The sequence below is a fragment of the Micromys minutus genome, assembly GCF_963924665.1.
Source record: "Micromys minutus genome assembly, chromosome: 2".
NCBI classification, from domain to species: Eukaryota; Metazoa; Chordata; class Mammalia; order Rodentia; family Muridae; genus Micromys; species Micromys minutus.
In genome coordinates this window covers 22,549,441-22,563,195 of record NC_137971.1, presented here as the reverse complement: position 1 = coordinate 22,563,195, position 13,755 = coordinate 22,549,441, and the positions used below count along the sequence as shown (strand labels likewise).

Sequence of the window (13,755 nt, the reverse complement as noted above, 5' to 3'; positions counted from 1 at the left end):
TTCCCTCCCTCCCTCCTTCTCTCACTTCCTCGCTCCCCCCTCTCTGCTTCCACTTCTGAGGTTCCCCAGCTTTGTTCACATAATAATCAGAGTATCACATTCAAGTATCCTAGTGGACTAATCTTAGGCTTGCACTGTATATCCAGGAAGCGGCTCCCCTGCCCAGACTAGAAAACTTATCTTCTGGGGCTTGTAATCCTTCAGTTCCTGGTCCTTTGGTTCCTTTACCCCCTCTCTCAGCTGGTCTTCTAGCCTAATGTCCTGACACCTCCTACTCTTGTCCCTAGGAAGGAAGTGTGATGATACAGATGCAGACTGTGTCAGGCAGATTTAGATTCACAAGTCATTTACTTCCCAAGCCTTGACTTCCCCATCTGGGCAACAGGAATTATACTAATGATGTGCAGCTATGAAGATTGGATGGAATCAAACATATAAAATCCTCGCACCTCCCTCGGTTCTACCCAGTGACCATCCTGCAGAGGTAGTGAAGTGTTCTGGAGACCACAGGCTTTGGCCTGTGGGTTTGTGGGCTCCGACTACTTCCTCTCTGGGAAACTTAGGCAACTCACTTTATTCTGAAACTCAGTTTCTTAACTTTAAAATGGCTCTAACATTGGCCTTCCAGAGACTGGGGGTCAAGTGAGATTACGCCCGTGAAAACTGTGTATCCGGGACTTGAGATAAAGACACTCCGTGAGTGAAAAGCACACATTCCGAACAGTCTCTTTGCACTTGGAGCAACTGTGCTGTCAACCTTTATCTTGAAAGCAGAGTCTCCACTGAAGCTTGATCCCAGGGCACCACACCTGAGCCAGCCATTTTGTCCTTACTAAGACAAGGGTCCTGGGGCGGGGGTCCAGTGGAGTCAGTCCTCTCTCATTCTGTGCCCCCCAAAAACAAAACAAAACCAAAACTACTGACCTCAGTTGGGGTCACAGTTGAGTCCTACCACGTCTGTGGTGTTAACACCTCACGTGAGCTGGAAACTGACCTAAGTTCTTTGTAGGCCTCATTGGTTTCACCTCCAGCTGCGTCACGCCATTCCCTTCATAGATGAGTCAACAGACTCAGAAAGATGGTGTCAGACCTGCTTTAGGTTATAGTCAGCAGCAGAGCTAGGTGAGGCCCCTTCTTGCTCGTGGGTTTTTTGAGATGCGTGGGGCCACATCCCGGGCTGCACGTTAGCCAGGTATCTAAGCTGTTCCCATTTTCCAGCCATTTCTTTTCTGCAAATTGGACAGAAGGAATGTGTGGCCACAGAAGAGTTTCTTGACATCAGACTGGGGACATTCACATCTTCCTCAGCCTCAGCACAGGTAGCACCTTCTGACAGGCTTATTAAGTTCCTTGGAATCAAATGCAGTCTTAAACTAACTACTCGATTTAAAAAAAAAAAGTGTGGGGGGGGAGCCACTGTGAGGCCCTTTCTGTTGCCCTGGAAGGATTTCACAGAATTCCTCAGAGAGACTGCTACATTGGCAAATACAGTCATTGGAAAGGCTGGCTAAGACTGGATTCTTCTCACTTTGATGGTGGCAGGAAGACTGCCTGCAGAGTGACCAGAGCTGTTGGGACACAGGGGACACCTCTAGGCTTGACCCTGTGCCTTTGGTCTGATCACTTGCCTCCAGGACATCTGACCCCTTATCGCACAGACTAAGTTCTGACAACACCCGAAAGCCCGTTTTCATGGTTTCATTGCCCCTCCGAGTTCCTGTGTACTCTACTCACTTTTCCAGCCAGTTGGTTTTGTTTCATTCTTTACATGTTCTAGATTTCTTTTCCCTCTCATCCCTTTTGCAGTCTTGTTTGGTTCTCTGATATTTTTATCTCCTTGGGAAAATGCAGCGATAAGAAAAACATTAAGAATTATAGATGTTCCCTGTACACCTTCCTGTATTTTGTAGTCTCCATTTGATTGCTTTCCATGATGGAGAACACATCTGCTCACATGGTACAGTCCTCCCTCTATCCTTGGATGATTCTGATGAAGATATATTCTCCATCATACTGAGCTGGAATTGATGTCCCTATATGGAGTTCCTATTTCTCCTGGCTTGGGTCTGTGGATCTGCAGGAATAAGCAATCATGGTCTCTAACCCATTGGCTTCTTCTTTATATATTAGAGAAAATTAAACCATCTTTATTCTTTCTTCCTGAAGTATTTTCTTCTCAGGTTGAACACACTAAGGTTTTGAAAACTTTGAGGGACGTGTCTAGGAAGGATGTGCTGCATAGTGCAAACTGACTCAAAGTCATGATCCTCCTGTCTCAGCTTCCTGCATGCTGGAATTATAGATATGCACCACACCAACTAGCATGAGCTTCTCTGTGAACTACAGTTCGTTTACCATGATTCTCCCCACTCACTTCAGCACTTTTATGTCATTTCCAAACTGTGGATTCCAAAGTTTGACACGGTAATTCAGACATGTCTTGAAATACTTTGTATTTAATCCTACTGAAATTTTATCTCCTTAAAATCAAAGTCTTCAAAAATGTTATTAAATGTGTATGTATGTGTGTGTGTGTGTGTGTGTGTGTGTGTGTGTTTGTGTGTGGGGGGGTGTGCACCACAGTACTCATGTCGAGGTCAAAAACACTTAATATTTTTTCCTTTTTTTTTTTTTTTTGTTATGTGGAAATCAAATAGTCAAGTTTCCACTGATGCTCAGCTGAGCCTGGGAAATATTGTGCTTCAGAACAGAGAAAGGGTGGGGCTCTCAGCACATAACTAGAGAGATGCTTCAGAGAATCAACCGAGATTGTCAATGAAGCCACACTCTTGGCTATTTCAATCCAGCCATCTGAGTAAAAGCTGAGTGAGCTCAATCCCAACACTCATGGGAGAGTCCGTGAGGTGCCTTCCCACCTGACTGGCTGAAATCTCCACCCAGACATCACTAGGCTTCCATAGAAAGACATCTCAGTGGCCGTTTACAGACCACCTGTTTAAACAATTACAGAACCAATCTCCCAGGTCCGTTCATGCACAAATCACACCATTCTTCTTAAATTTTCAGATCATTTTTATTTGTGTCTAGCCTTTGGTCACCAAAGCATCACCTCAAAATTTCCTAGGGAATATTGTAGATGGTCTCCTAATGGCACACATAACCACAAAGATCTGTGGAGCAGTCAGCTGTCAGTCAACTGCGCAGAAGCATCAGCCCTGTTGGAATTTTAACCTTCAAAGATTATTCTCTGGAAAATAAGGAAACCCAGAGGGATAAATGATCGAACTGCACACATCATTTCCTTGGTTCAAGCTTCTCTCTGGTTATTTTTGCCTGCACAGTTAGACATCAGTCTGAACTGGATCTTTTAACCCGTCAAATTTACTGTGATCAGACGTTCTAAAAATAGAAAGTTATTACTGAATTTTATATTTTATTCTGAATCCTTAAGATATCTTCAAAATCTTTAGTAACTTCTTTGAAAACCCCCATTCTTGAAAATTATCAAATCAAAGTATTTTTCTTCTCTGAATACATATGTATGAATGAATATGTATCCATATTTTTTTTCTGTTACTGAAGTATTTGTGAGTCTGCAGATGCCCAGGCATTTTGTTCCTAATTATTTCAGCATGTACTTCCCAAGCATAAGTGGGGTTACACAGAGAGACATAGCAGCTCCACTCTCACCCAAGGAAATTTCCCAGTGATGCTGTGTGGTTTTCTTTAAATTAATTTATTTATGTTCTATATATAAGTACACTGTAGCTGTCCTCAGACACACCAGAAGAGGGCATTAGATCCCATTACAGGTGGTTGTGAGCCACCATGTGGTTTCCAGGAATTGAACTCTGGGCCTCTGGAAGAGCAGCCAGTGCTCTAACCACTGAGCCATCTCTTCAGTCTATACTGTGTGATATTAAGGTGATACAAGCTAATAGATTGGACTGTTTGCAGTTACCTTAATACTGTCCTTCACTGAACACACCCCATCAGTTGATTTGAGACATAATCAAGAATTTATTGTTGCATATCATTGTTGAATATCTTTGTCTGCTTTAACCTAGGGTAGCTTCATTGGCTTTTAGTGTCTCTCAGATGTTGGTTTTGAAGAGTTAAGCTAGATATTCCCAGCATCCCTTCCCATCTGATGTACTCAATTGCTTCTTGATCACTAAATATATTATAATTATTTTATACAGTTCTTGCTATGTGCTGTGTGTCCTGGGTGCATGGGTCAAAGGGCCCAAGTACCAATGTACCCCATTTTCTGAGCTCGGAAACTGCTTGTAGTTTAGATGGACATGCACCTGTCTTTTGTTTGGTAATCTCTCTATGTAGTGGAATACTTCCCAACTCTGTGGAAGAAATGTGTCAACAGTTATTTTGAGAATATCTGAGTAAATATTTAGCTTCCCAACAACAAATCTGACCAATTAAAAGTTTTACAGGGCCTGGAGAGATGGCTCAGCAGTTAAGAGCACTGACTGTTCTTCCAGAGGTCTTGAGTTCAATTAGCAACCACATTGTGGCTCACAACCATCTGTAATAGAATCTGATGGCCTCCTCTGGTGTGTTTGACAAATCTAAAAAAAGAATTGTATTTAAAAGTTCTACAGTTTGTTATTAGTTCTTTGAGAAATTTGTACAGATTTTAATCATACTTATCCCCTTATCTTCCAACTCTTCCCAGATCTACCTCTCTCATTCTATCCACCAATCTTTATGCCTTCCCCCACCCCCCACCAAAACCAATTTGTGTTGCTCAACTATTCTTCAGTATGGTCTTCTGCTAGAACCTGATCAATTTATCAGGGTTTGCACATTTAGAGAAAACTGACCATTTTCCCCAGCAGCTGACAGTTGCCAATAGTTCTACAAGTGGGATTTTGTGCTCAACTCTCACTCCGTGCTGGGAGTTGGTCTGGCTTGGGCTTGAACAATTCAAATGTGCATCTTCCTGCTGTGACTAGAAGTCAGTATTTCCTTGTAGACATCTACTGCCTCTGGTTCTTAGACTCTTCCTAACCTATGCTTTTAGATATCTGTTCCCTTTTGCATAGTGATCCCTGAGCCATGGGAGGACAGGGCACAGAATATATACCCCATGTAGAGATGAGCAATCTGCAATCTCTTAAAAAGATTTAAATATTTTATTCTAATTTCTAATTGAAACTAAACTTAAAAAAAATCTCTGGTGCAGACATCGTGTAGATACTGATGAGTTTGTTTTAAATGATCAATTATAATATTGGTTTACTGCACCTGCTGCTGATGTGGCAAAATATCCTCCCCCACAAAGTTCTGTTCTTTGTGAATCAAAATGAAAGTTCTCGAAGGCCATGTTTCTGACATCTTCCTTAAAAGTGTTTGTTTGTATTTCCATAGAAAATCTTCCCATGACCTGCAGAATTTTGGTCTCAGCCTCTTGTCACTCTTTCTTCCCTTTAGCTTTTATGTTCACTTATCTTCACCTCCTAGCACAGGAGGCACTGAAGACAAATGGTACCAGGAGTGGGGTCCTGGCTCCCAAAGAATTACTCTTAGTTCTTAACAAATGTATATTGTTAAATGTAAACTACTGCCTTGGGGAGGAAAGAAAGGACACTTTATACTGATTTGCATTTGCTTTTCTAGATCGTGTATATTTATTTGTTTATTTCAAATTAAGTCATTGTTTTTGAGACAGGGTCTGGTCATGTAGCCCAGGCTGGCTACATCCTTTTGTCTCATTCTTTTGGTTACAAATTTGTGACCAACACCCCCACTTCCCAGCCCTGCTTGGAAACTCTTATTGAAAACTTTCTATGTAGATAGCTCAGTGACAGCCACAGTTGATAAATGTTACATAAGTCATAGAACATACATCACAAGCTCAGAGAACCTAAAGATTTTATATTCATGAGATAGACCATACTTAACAGTTTAAATAATTTAATAATATATACATTGGAGTCCTCCCACCTTTTTACTATCTTATTTTATTTTGTTGGAAATGGTTTTACTATGTAGGTCTGGTTGTCCTGAAACACATTATGTGGACCAGGCTGGTCTTGAACTCACTAAGGTCAATCTACCTTCTTTCCAAGTGCTAGGATTAAAGGTGTGTGCCATCATATGACACATTCTTATTTTCTAAGCTAAAAATGTTTTTCCCAATATTTGGCCATTTCACAGACATTGAGTAGAGAAGGAGACAAGACATGAACCTAAAGACTCTAGAAGAGTAAAGACACGGTATTGTATGAACTTTTGTGTAATCTCTGAGCCAATGAAGCTCTGCCATGTCCTCTTCTTCCTAGGTCCACCTCTCCACTTGCAAGGCTTCATGGGAGTTCCATTTTAGAGCGACATCACCTGGAATATAGCAAGACTCTCTTGCAGGATGAGGTACGAGAGTTTTTCCCTAAGAAAACTTTCAGGTTCTGGCTCTAAGTACCTCAAGTACTTGAGAAGAGAGCGACCTTCAGTTAGGGCACTGCCAATGTGTGTCCTTATATAAGTATAGTTCGCCTTTCTCTGTCTCAGCCCATCGACAGAGTTGCTATACTGCATTTGGATTTTGAAATGCCAAGGTGTAAATAGGAAAAGAAAGAAAGAGGATCTCTGGGCCCATAGGTAAAGAATGCATCAGGGCTATGTGCACCTTGAAGCATCTACTTATAAGTGTAAAGAGGGGATAACAGCTATGCAGCCACTGTTTTTCTTACTCATGGGGCACACCCTGAAGAGTGGGTGTGAACCTTGGAGAAAGTCAAATTTTGGTAATAGATATAGGCTCAGATCAAGATATACTGCTTTTGCAAGAGAAGCCGTGAATCAAGCTCTGTTTGTAGGAGAAAAGGGGGAGGGATTTGGCATGGACGGCTTATGCAGGATGGGTGGGCTTGGACCCATTAGGACTGGCATTCACTGTATTCTGCTAACTTTCCATGGGGAGAGAGAGGCCTGGTGCTTCCCTTTATTAACTTTGTTTCAAGGGTTTATGAGCATGTGGAAAAGTCACGGATATGATCAAAATATACTTTACTAAGACAGTTCCAAACCAAGAACAACTCAAAGGACTTGTGTTTTAGAACGAAGGAAATAGTGTTTTGCACAGACAGAGAACTTGCTTAGAATCACACGTTCATTAGGAAGAGCACACCTCTGGAGAATGGCCCTTCTTTTCCTCAGCTTCTGTAATAGGGTCTTATTAAAGGCCAAGGAACCAAATAGACAGACCTGTTCCGGTCTGGAGATAGATCAAATTCTTTTAGGTGATGAAAGGTCATGAAAGCCAAGTGGAGACATTTTGTAAGAAACGATTGGACATAAATGTAGAAAAAAGGAAGAACATGGCATGATTGGTTCTAACAATCAAGGATAAATACAGTGCCAAATGCCTTGTCTACCTTACACCCACTATGTAACTCTTTGCAATGCTGCTGTGGTACATTAAGGTTATTTATCTCCATCTATTTTCTTTTTCCATAACAAAACATCAGAATCTGGGTCATTTATGTGGAACTGAAGTTTATTTTGGTTCATGGTCCTGTCATTTGGAAACTTCAGACAGCCACGGTTCCTTGACCTCTGTTAATGACCTTGTGAGGGAAGGTCAGGTGGACACACATAGAGCAGGCGAAACACAAGGATCCATCCCTTTCTAATAGCCTCATGCTCTTGTAACAACAAACCCAGGCCCTCCAGAAAGACATCCACTCTTCCTAATGATACAATCACCTCTTAAAGGCCCCCAGTCTCCTCCTAGCATTGTTACACCAAGAATCAAATGTCAATGTGGGCTTGGGAAGCAACAAACTGTAGTCCAGTCGTTGGTCCTTTGTGAGTTTAGATGGTGGGTCTCAGATAAGGGCACCTGGCCCTGCTGCTCCAGGGTCATCTCTTTAACAGGGTGAGGGAGTAAAAGCACAGACCCATGCCTCCATCTCCCACTTATGGACCAGACTCTCCTGAGTTGGAGCCCAGATTCTACATTTCAAGTCAGACCACTGTTGATGCTGATGTGCAGAGAGAATTTCTCTCCAGACAAAATTCAGGGGACAGGTGCCGCCTGTTTTAGGACAATGAAGAGAAGTAGAGGAAAAGGATTCAGGGAGGTGAGAATCAGTTGTCAGTGTCTTCACGGGAGCTCTGCAGAGAGTGTTTTCTGTGCATCCTTCTTTGTAACACAGTGAAGCAGTGTCAGTTGCAACTCATGAGCCAGACTGTGCTGCTTCTTTTTATTAAACTCCTTTTAAATGATTGTATTTTTTATGTGCACTGGATTTTTGCCTGCATATATGTCTGGGTGAGGGTGCCGGCTCCCCTGGAACTGGACAGTTATGAGCTGTCACGGGTGCTGAAAATTGAACCCAGGTCTTCCAGAAGAGCAGCCGGTGCTCTTAACATCTGAGGCATCTCTCCAGTCCCCAAAGAACTAGTGCGTCTTGTTTTGTTTTGTTTGTTTTTGGACACAGTGTGTCTCTGTGTAGCCCTGGCTGTCCTGGAACTCACTCTGTAGACCAGACTGGCCTCAAACTCAAAGTCCTGCCTGCCTCTTCCTCTGCCTTCTGCATGCTGGGACTGAAGGCATGTACCACCACTGCCCAGCTCACACTGTGTTTTTTCAGGCAAATAATATTTAAAGACCTTCAGCCAAGTAACTCACCACGTTACTTAGAAGGCACCTTGTAACTTACATGTTTTTCCTTCTGGAGTTTGACAGTTTGTAATAGAAGTGCACTTTTCTATCTCTGTTTTTCTTTTTTTTTTAATGCTATTTCTTTTGCAGTCTAACCTGGTGTGGTGGTTACTCTTGGCGCCCCTCAGGGGAGTGAACCTCAGTTGAGGAATCATCTCCATCAGTTTCACCCTTGGGTCTGTTTATGAGGCATTTTCTTGATTGATAATTGTTGTAGGAGAATCCAACCCACGGCAGGCTGTGCCACTCCTGGGCAGGTGGTCCTGGGCTGTACAGAGAGTTTGCTGAGAATGAGTCTGAGGAGCAAGCCAGGAAGAAATGTTCCTCTGTCACTGCCCACTTGAGTTCTTGCCATGGGTCCCCCCCACCCCCGGTGATGAGCTGTGATCTGCAAGCTAAAAAAAAATCCTTTCCTCTCCATATTGCTTTTGGCTCAGGTGGGGATCAGCATCGGAGATGCAAACTGGAACACCTGGCTTTGATGGCTACGTAAATGATCATTATTCTTTCTAGAAAGGAATATTGCCTCTTCGTGATGTATGCCGTCTCTCCTAGGACCTGTCGACAATGCTATTCAACCTCTAACTGCAAACATTTAAAGCTTTGTCAATATGGTTGCCAGACAACACAATCACACAGCCATCTATGAGCAATCAAACTGACCACAAAAAATGACACTTTAGTTAATAATATATGCCTCTTTTTATTATTCTGTAAAGAAATAAGCCCACTAAAAGTCTGTGTATTTTAACATAAGAAATCCTTGGAATTTACTCAGCAATCTTGGCTCTTATGGGAATCACTCAGAGATTTTGTTTGTCATATGAAAATACACTGAACTGAAATGTCCTTGTTTTTCATACTCTGATGAACAGAACTGTCTGTATTTCAAACAAAACAAGAATCAGCTTGTGATCTGAGTGAATAGGTGGAGATATTGTTAGTCAAGTTTGTAGAAACATGCACACGCGCACGCACACACACACACACACACACACACACACACACACACACCACTCATACATATATAGCAGTCAAGCAGTTAGGGGTTGATCTGGCTGGAGCTGAGCTAGATACCAGGCCTCCTGGTTTGTTTTGGCACACCTGCCTCTCTCCAATGTTTTCAAAACAATGTGCAGGGATATGGAGAAGAAACATTATATGCTTATATATTTTAAGAATTAACAGCCTAGGATTAAAAACACACCTATGTCCACTATAAAAATTCAAGTAATAGGTAAAGTATGGAAGAAAACTAAGAATGGAAATGATGGCCTTCAAATTCTACCACCCAGAAACAGCCATTCCATTAACAGTGGGTGAACTTCACTGGCACAGTCTGGAGGCATAATGCTGTGGTGGTGTGCCTAAGATCCCAACACTTGGAAGGTACAGGCAAGAGCATCAAGAATACGAGATTATTCTTGGCTACATAGCCTGAGCTTCATGAGACCATGCCTCAAAAGAAAAGGATCAAACAAACAAGCAAACAAAACAAAACAAAGCAAAAAACACCCCCCCCAAAAAAAAAAACAAAAACAAAACAAGAACTAGGGGCTGGAGAGATGGCTCAGTGGTTAAGAGCACTGACTGCTCTTCCAGAGGTCCTGAGTTCAAATCCCAGCAACCTGAAGATGAAGGCTCACAACCATCTGTAATGAGATCTGATGCCTTCTTCTGTTATGTAGGCATACACATAAATAAATAACTTAAAAAAATAAAATCTTTAAAAAAGAAAGAGAAGACAAAACAGACAGACAAAAACCACATCAGACTGGACTGAGATGTCTCGTGGTGTCATTGTGAACAGTTTCTAGTAGGAATAGTTTTTTTTCCCCCCTGTAATCTGGGAGTTTGCTGGCCACTGCTTGGTTCTTCCCATCTTGCAACAATGAACACAGTGAATTTTTGCTCGCTTGCTTGCTTTCTTGCTTGCTTGCGCGCTTGGCTTTTCATGACAGGCTTTCTCCGTGTAGCCCTAACTGTCCTGAAACTCACTCCTTAGGCCAGACTAACCTTGAACTCAGAGATTTGCTTGCTCCAGTGCTGGAAGTAAAGGTGTGTGCCACCACTGCCCAGCTTGAACCCACCGTTTTAACAAAACAAATGGTAGATGCCTGTCTACTGCTTACAAAATGTCAGTTTTTGTTCTAGATGGCCTCCAGAGAAACTTGTTATGTCTAGAACTTGAGTTCTTGGGCAAAAGCCTAAAAGTCTTCTGGAATGACTCTGACCACCAGATTTGGATTGTGGTTTAAAAATTTGTTTACTTTTATTTTAACCTGGAACTGGCCTCAAAACTGTACCTAGTACTATTATCCTAACAAAGATCCAACAATTCTGTAGAAATTTTTAATTTCTGAGGGATTCCCCAAGTTTGCTTCCTTGGGTCATGGGTCTCTATTGAGCACAGACTAAGTATTAGGCAGTTGGAAGGACAAGTTTATCCAACTGAGAAAACAAAGGCAGGTGTTGGCGCTGTGTCCGGGACACAGAGCTGTCAATAGTGGGGGTGGGACCTGGCCCTGGGCTTCTTGCCAAAAGGCAGTGGGGGTAAAAAACTGAGACCACACAATGTATGGACAGGTTACATTGGTTCATCTGAACCAGGTCTGCCCTGTTCTGGCTGTTTAACCCAAAGCAAGTTGCTTAATGTCTCTGGGCTATGGTTTGCCATAGAATAAGAGTATTCATGAAGCACTTAGAAGCTGATAGTGGCAAGAAATACTCATTTGCTCTTATTATTCTGGAATTCAGTTCCGCATTCCTTTCTGCAGCATACTCGTCCTGTCTCTCCACACAGGCCTGTAAACTATTGCTTCTCTCTTTCCAATGCGCTTCTACACTATCTCCTTCATTGGGCAACACCATTGTACATCTGGCCTCTGTCCTGCATAACTAAGATGGTCCATCCAGAATACCATGGCTTTTAATGACCGCTCTGATTTTTATATTCTAGTAATCTAGAAAATGAAACTGATTCATATATGAAGAGATTATTAATGAAGAGCTCAGAGGGGGCATCTACTAAGTCTTTGTAAAATATTGCAAGAAAACAGTGTAAGGATCATGGGAGAGGTTCATTACTTCTTCCTGCATACATGAGTGTTAGTGTAGCTGTTGGTTCCCGAGAAATAAGTGGTTTCATGGTTGCTCTAGAATTAGCATGTGTCAACAGTGCCACATGCCTAACCACTGGACATCTCCAGAAATCCTTTATTTCAGTGCCTCAATCAATAAAAGTAAGTTTTTACTCTATTGTTTTATTCTTCACATGGACCTGAAGGAGAACAAATTATTTATTCTAAAGATGTGGATGTGGAGTTGCTGAGCCTACTTGTAGATCTTAAATGACCTTACTCAAAGTAGAATAGAGAAATTTAATTAAATCATGAGATTAAAAACAACAACAATAACAAAACAAAACAAACAAACAAAAAAAAAAATCAGATGTCAGGGGCTGGAGAGACCACTCAGTGGTTAAAAGGACTGACTGCTCTTTCAATTGCCAGCACCCACATGGCAGCTCACAGCTGTCTGTAACTCCAGCTCCGGGGCATCCAACATCCTCACACAGGCACACGTGCGGGCAAACCACCAAAAAAATGAAAATAAAGAAGTGATAAAAAAAAAAAACAGACATCAAAAAAGGTAGCAAGACAGGCTATTGTCAACCTTAATTTCGTTAATGGTTTGTTCTGTGTGTTTGTTGAGCCAAAGGCCGATCGGTGGCTGTATTTTATTGTGGATTGTTCATCTTACAGAGTTTAAACATCTTCCAGAATCTCAACAAGCGGCAGTTTGAAACAGTGATCCATTTGTTCGAGGTCGCAATAATAGCGACGGACCTGGCGCTGTATTTCAAGTAAGTGTGAGGCCGGGGGAGTCAGAGTGCCTTTGGGCCCTTCCTTCTGCACTGAATTTTAAAGACGTGGAGGAACGGCTCATTACTTGGGAGCATTTGGTAGTCTTGCAAAGGGCTGGGGCTGGACTTTCAGTAACTTCAGCTCTGGGATATGATGTCCCATCTGACCTCTGTGATCATCCACACATATACATAAAATGTTTTAGAACAGGCTCACAAACCTTTTCTTTTTGGAATGCCAGGTTCCCTCTTGGTAGTTGGCTGTCAGTGAACTTACTCTATTCTGGAGATGTGTTTTGAAAACACATGCCTCTCCTGTTAAATGGCCTGTGACCTAAAGAAGCTCAAACAGAAGGAATCTGTGTGTACAGCCTAAAGAATAATGTCACACAATCACACACGTGCCTTTGCATCCCGGCAACTCACCATGGTTCAGAATCTATTCTTTAATAGGACTTGTTCGGTGGTAGAATGCTTGCCCAAATCTGGTATGTGGTATTTCAGGCTCAGAAATTTGAGCCTGTGAGAGTTTTGGGTTGAACAATCTTGATGATTCCAACACACAAACTAAACCCACAAAACTTAAGTTCTTCAGGGTAGAGGCCAAGGAAAGCAGAGGTGCCAAGTGTCTGCACAATTTCTTCTAAGTAAAATATTAAGTTTCATGGTGAACTCTGACTAGAAAGAGATGAACTATTTATAGGACCTAAATATTAGGTTGCTAACCCTCCTTTAAAAGCCTAACTAGTAAAAACCGTCCAGCTGTGACACAAGCTTAGAATAACATGGTTTCCAGACACCCGGGGCTCACCTTCCACCCGTGTTAACCAATAGCATCTTGTGTGCTTCAGAGTTTCGTTTTTAAGGACAGAAATGGAAGTCGTAATGCAACCGAGGCGCTCCATCCCCATTTCATCATGAAAAGTCTTCTCACCTTTGAAGAGAGCCTCTGATCCCAACGCACCCCACCCTTCCCACTTCGTGGTATTGTTGAGTGTGTTGCAATTTTTCCCCATGTATGACACCAGACTCTTTGCAAATATCATTCTTTAATCTCACGTTTCCCACACAGCATTGTGTAAGGATTTGCCTTTAGTGAGATGATTCTTTTGGTTTAGAATGTTCCTGATGAGGCACACTGCAACTGGATTATTAGGCACTCTCTAGCACATCAGACTCAAGACATGACCCTGATGACACCAAGCAAAAATGCAATTGAACGCCAATAAAGGGGCTGGCCAGA

The 13,755-nt window shown here is 42.2% G+C and overlaps 1 protein-coding gene across 2 annotated transcripts in view; it reads left to right on the top strand.

Moving 5' to 3' along the window:
• The window catches only part of PDE6C (phosphodiesterase 6C), a gene marked incomplete at both ends in the record, with an annotated part of 53,576 nt that overhangs the window by 30,529 nt on the left and 9,292 nt on the right, over positions 1-13,755 (top strand). For both annotated transcript variants that reach the window (XM_080912127.1, XM_080912126.1), the window contains 2 exons: positions 6,264-6,351; positions 12,412-12,512. In XM_080912127.1, the coding sequence (XP_080768253.1) occupies positions 6,264-6,351; positions 12,412-12,512 (189 nt within the window). The remainder of the gene's footprint in view (positions 1-6,263; positions 6,352-12,411; positions 12,513-13,755) is intronic.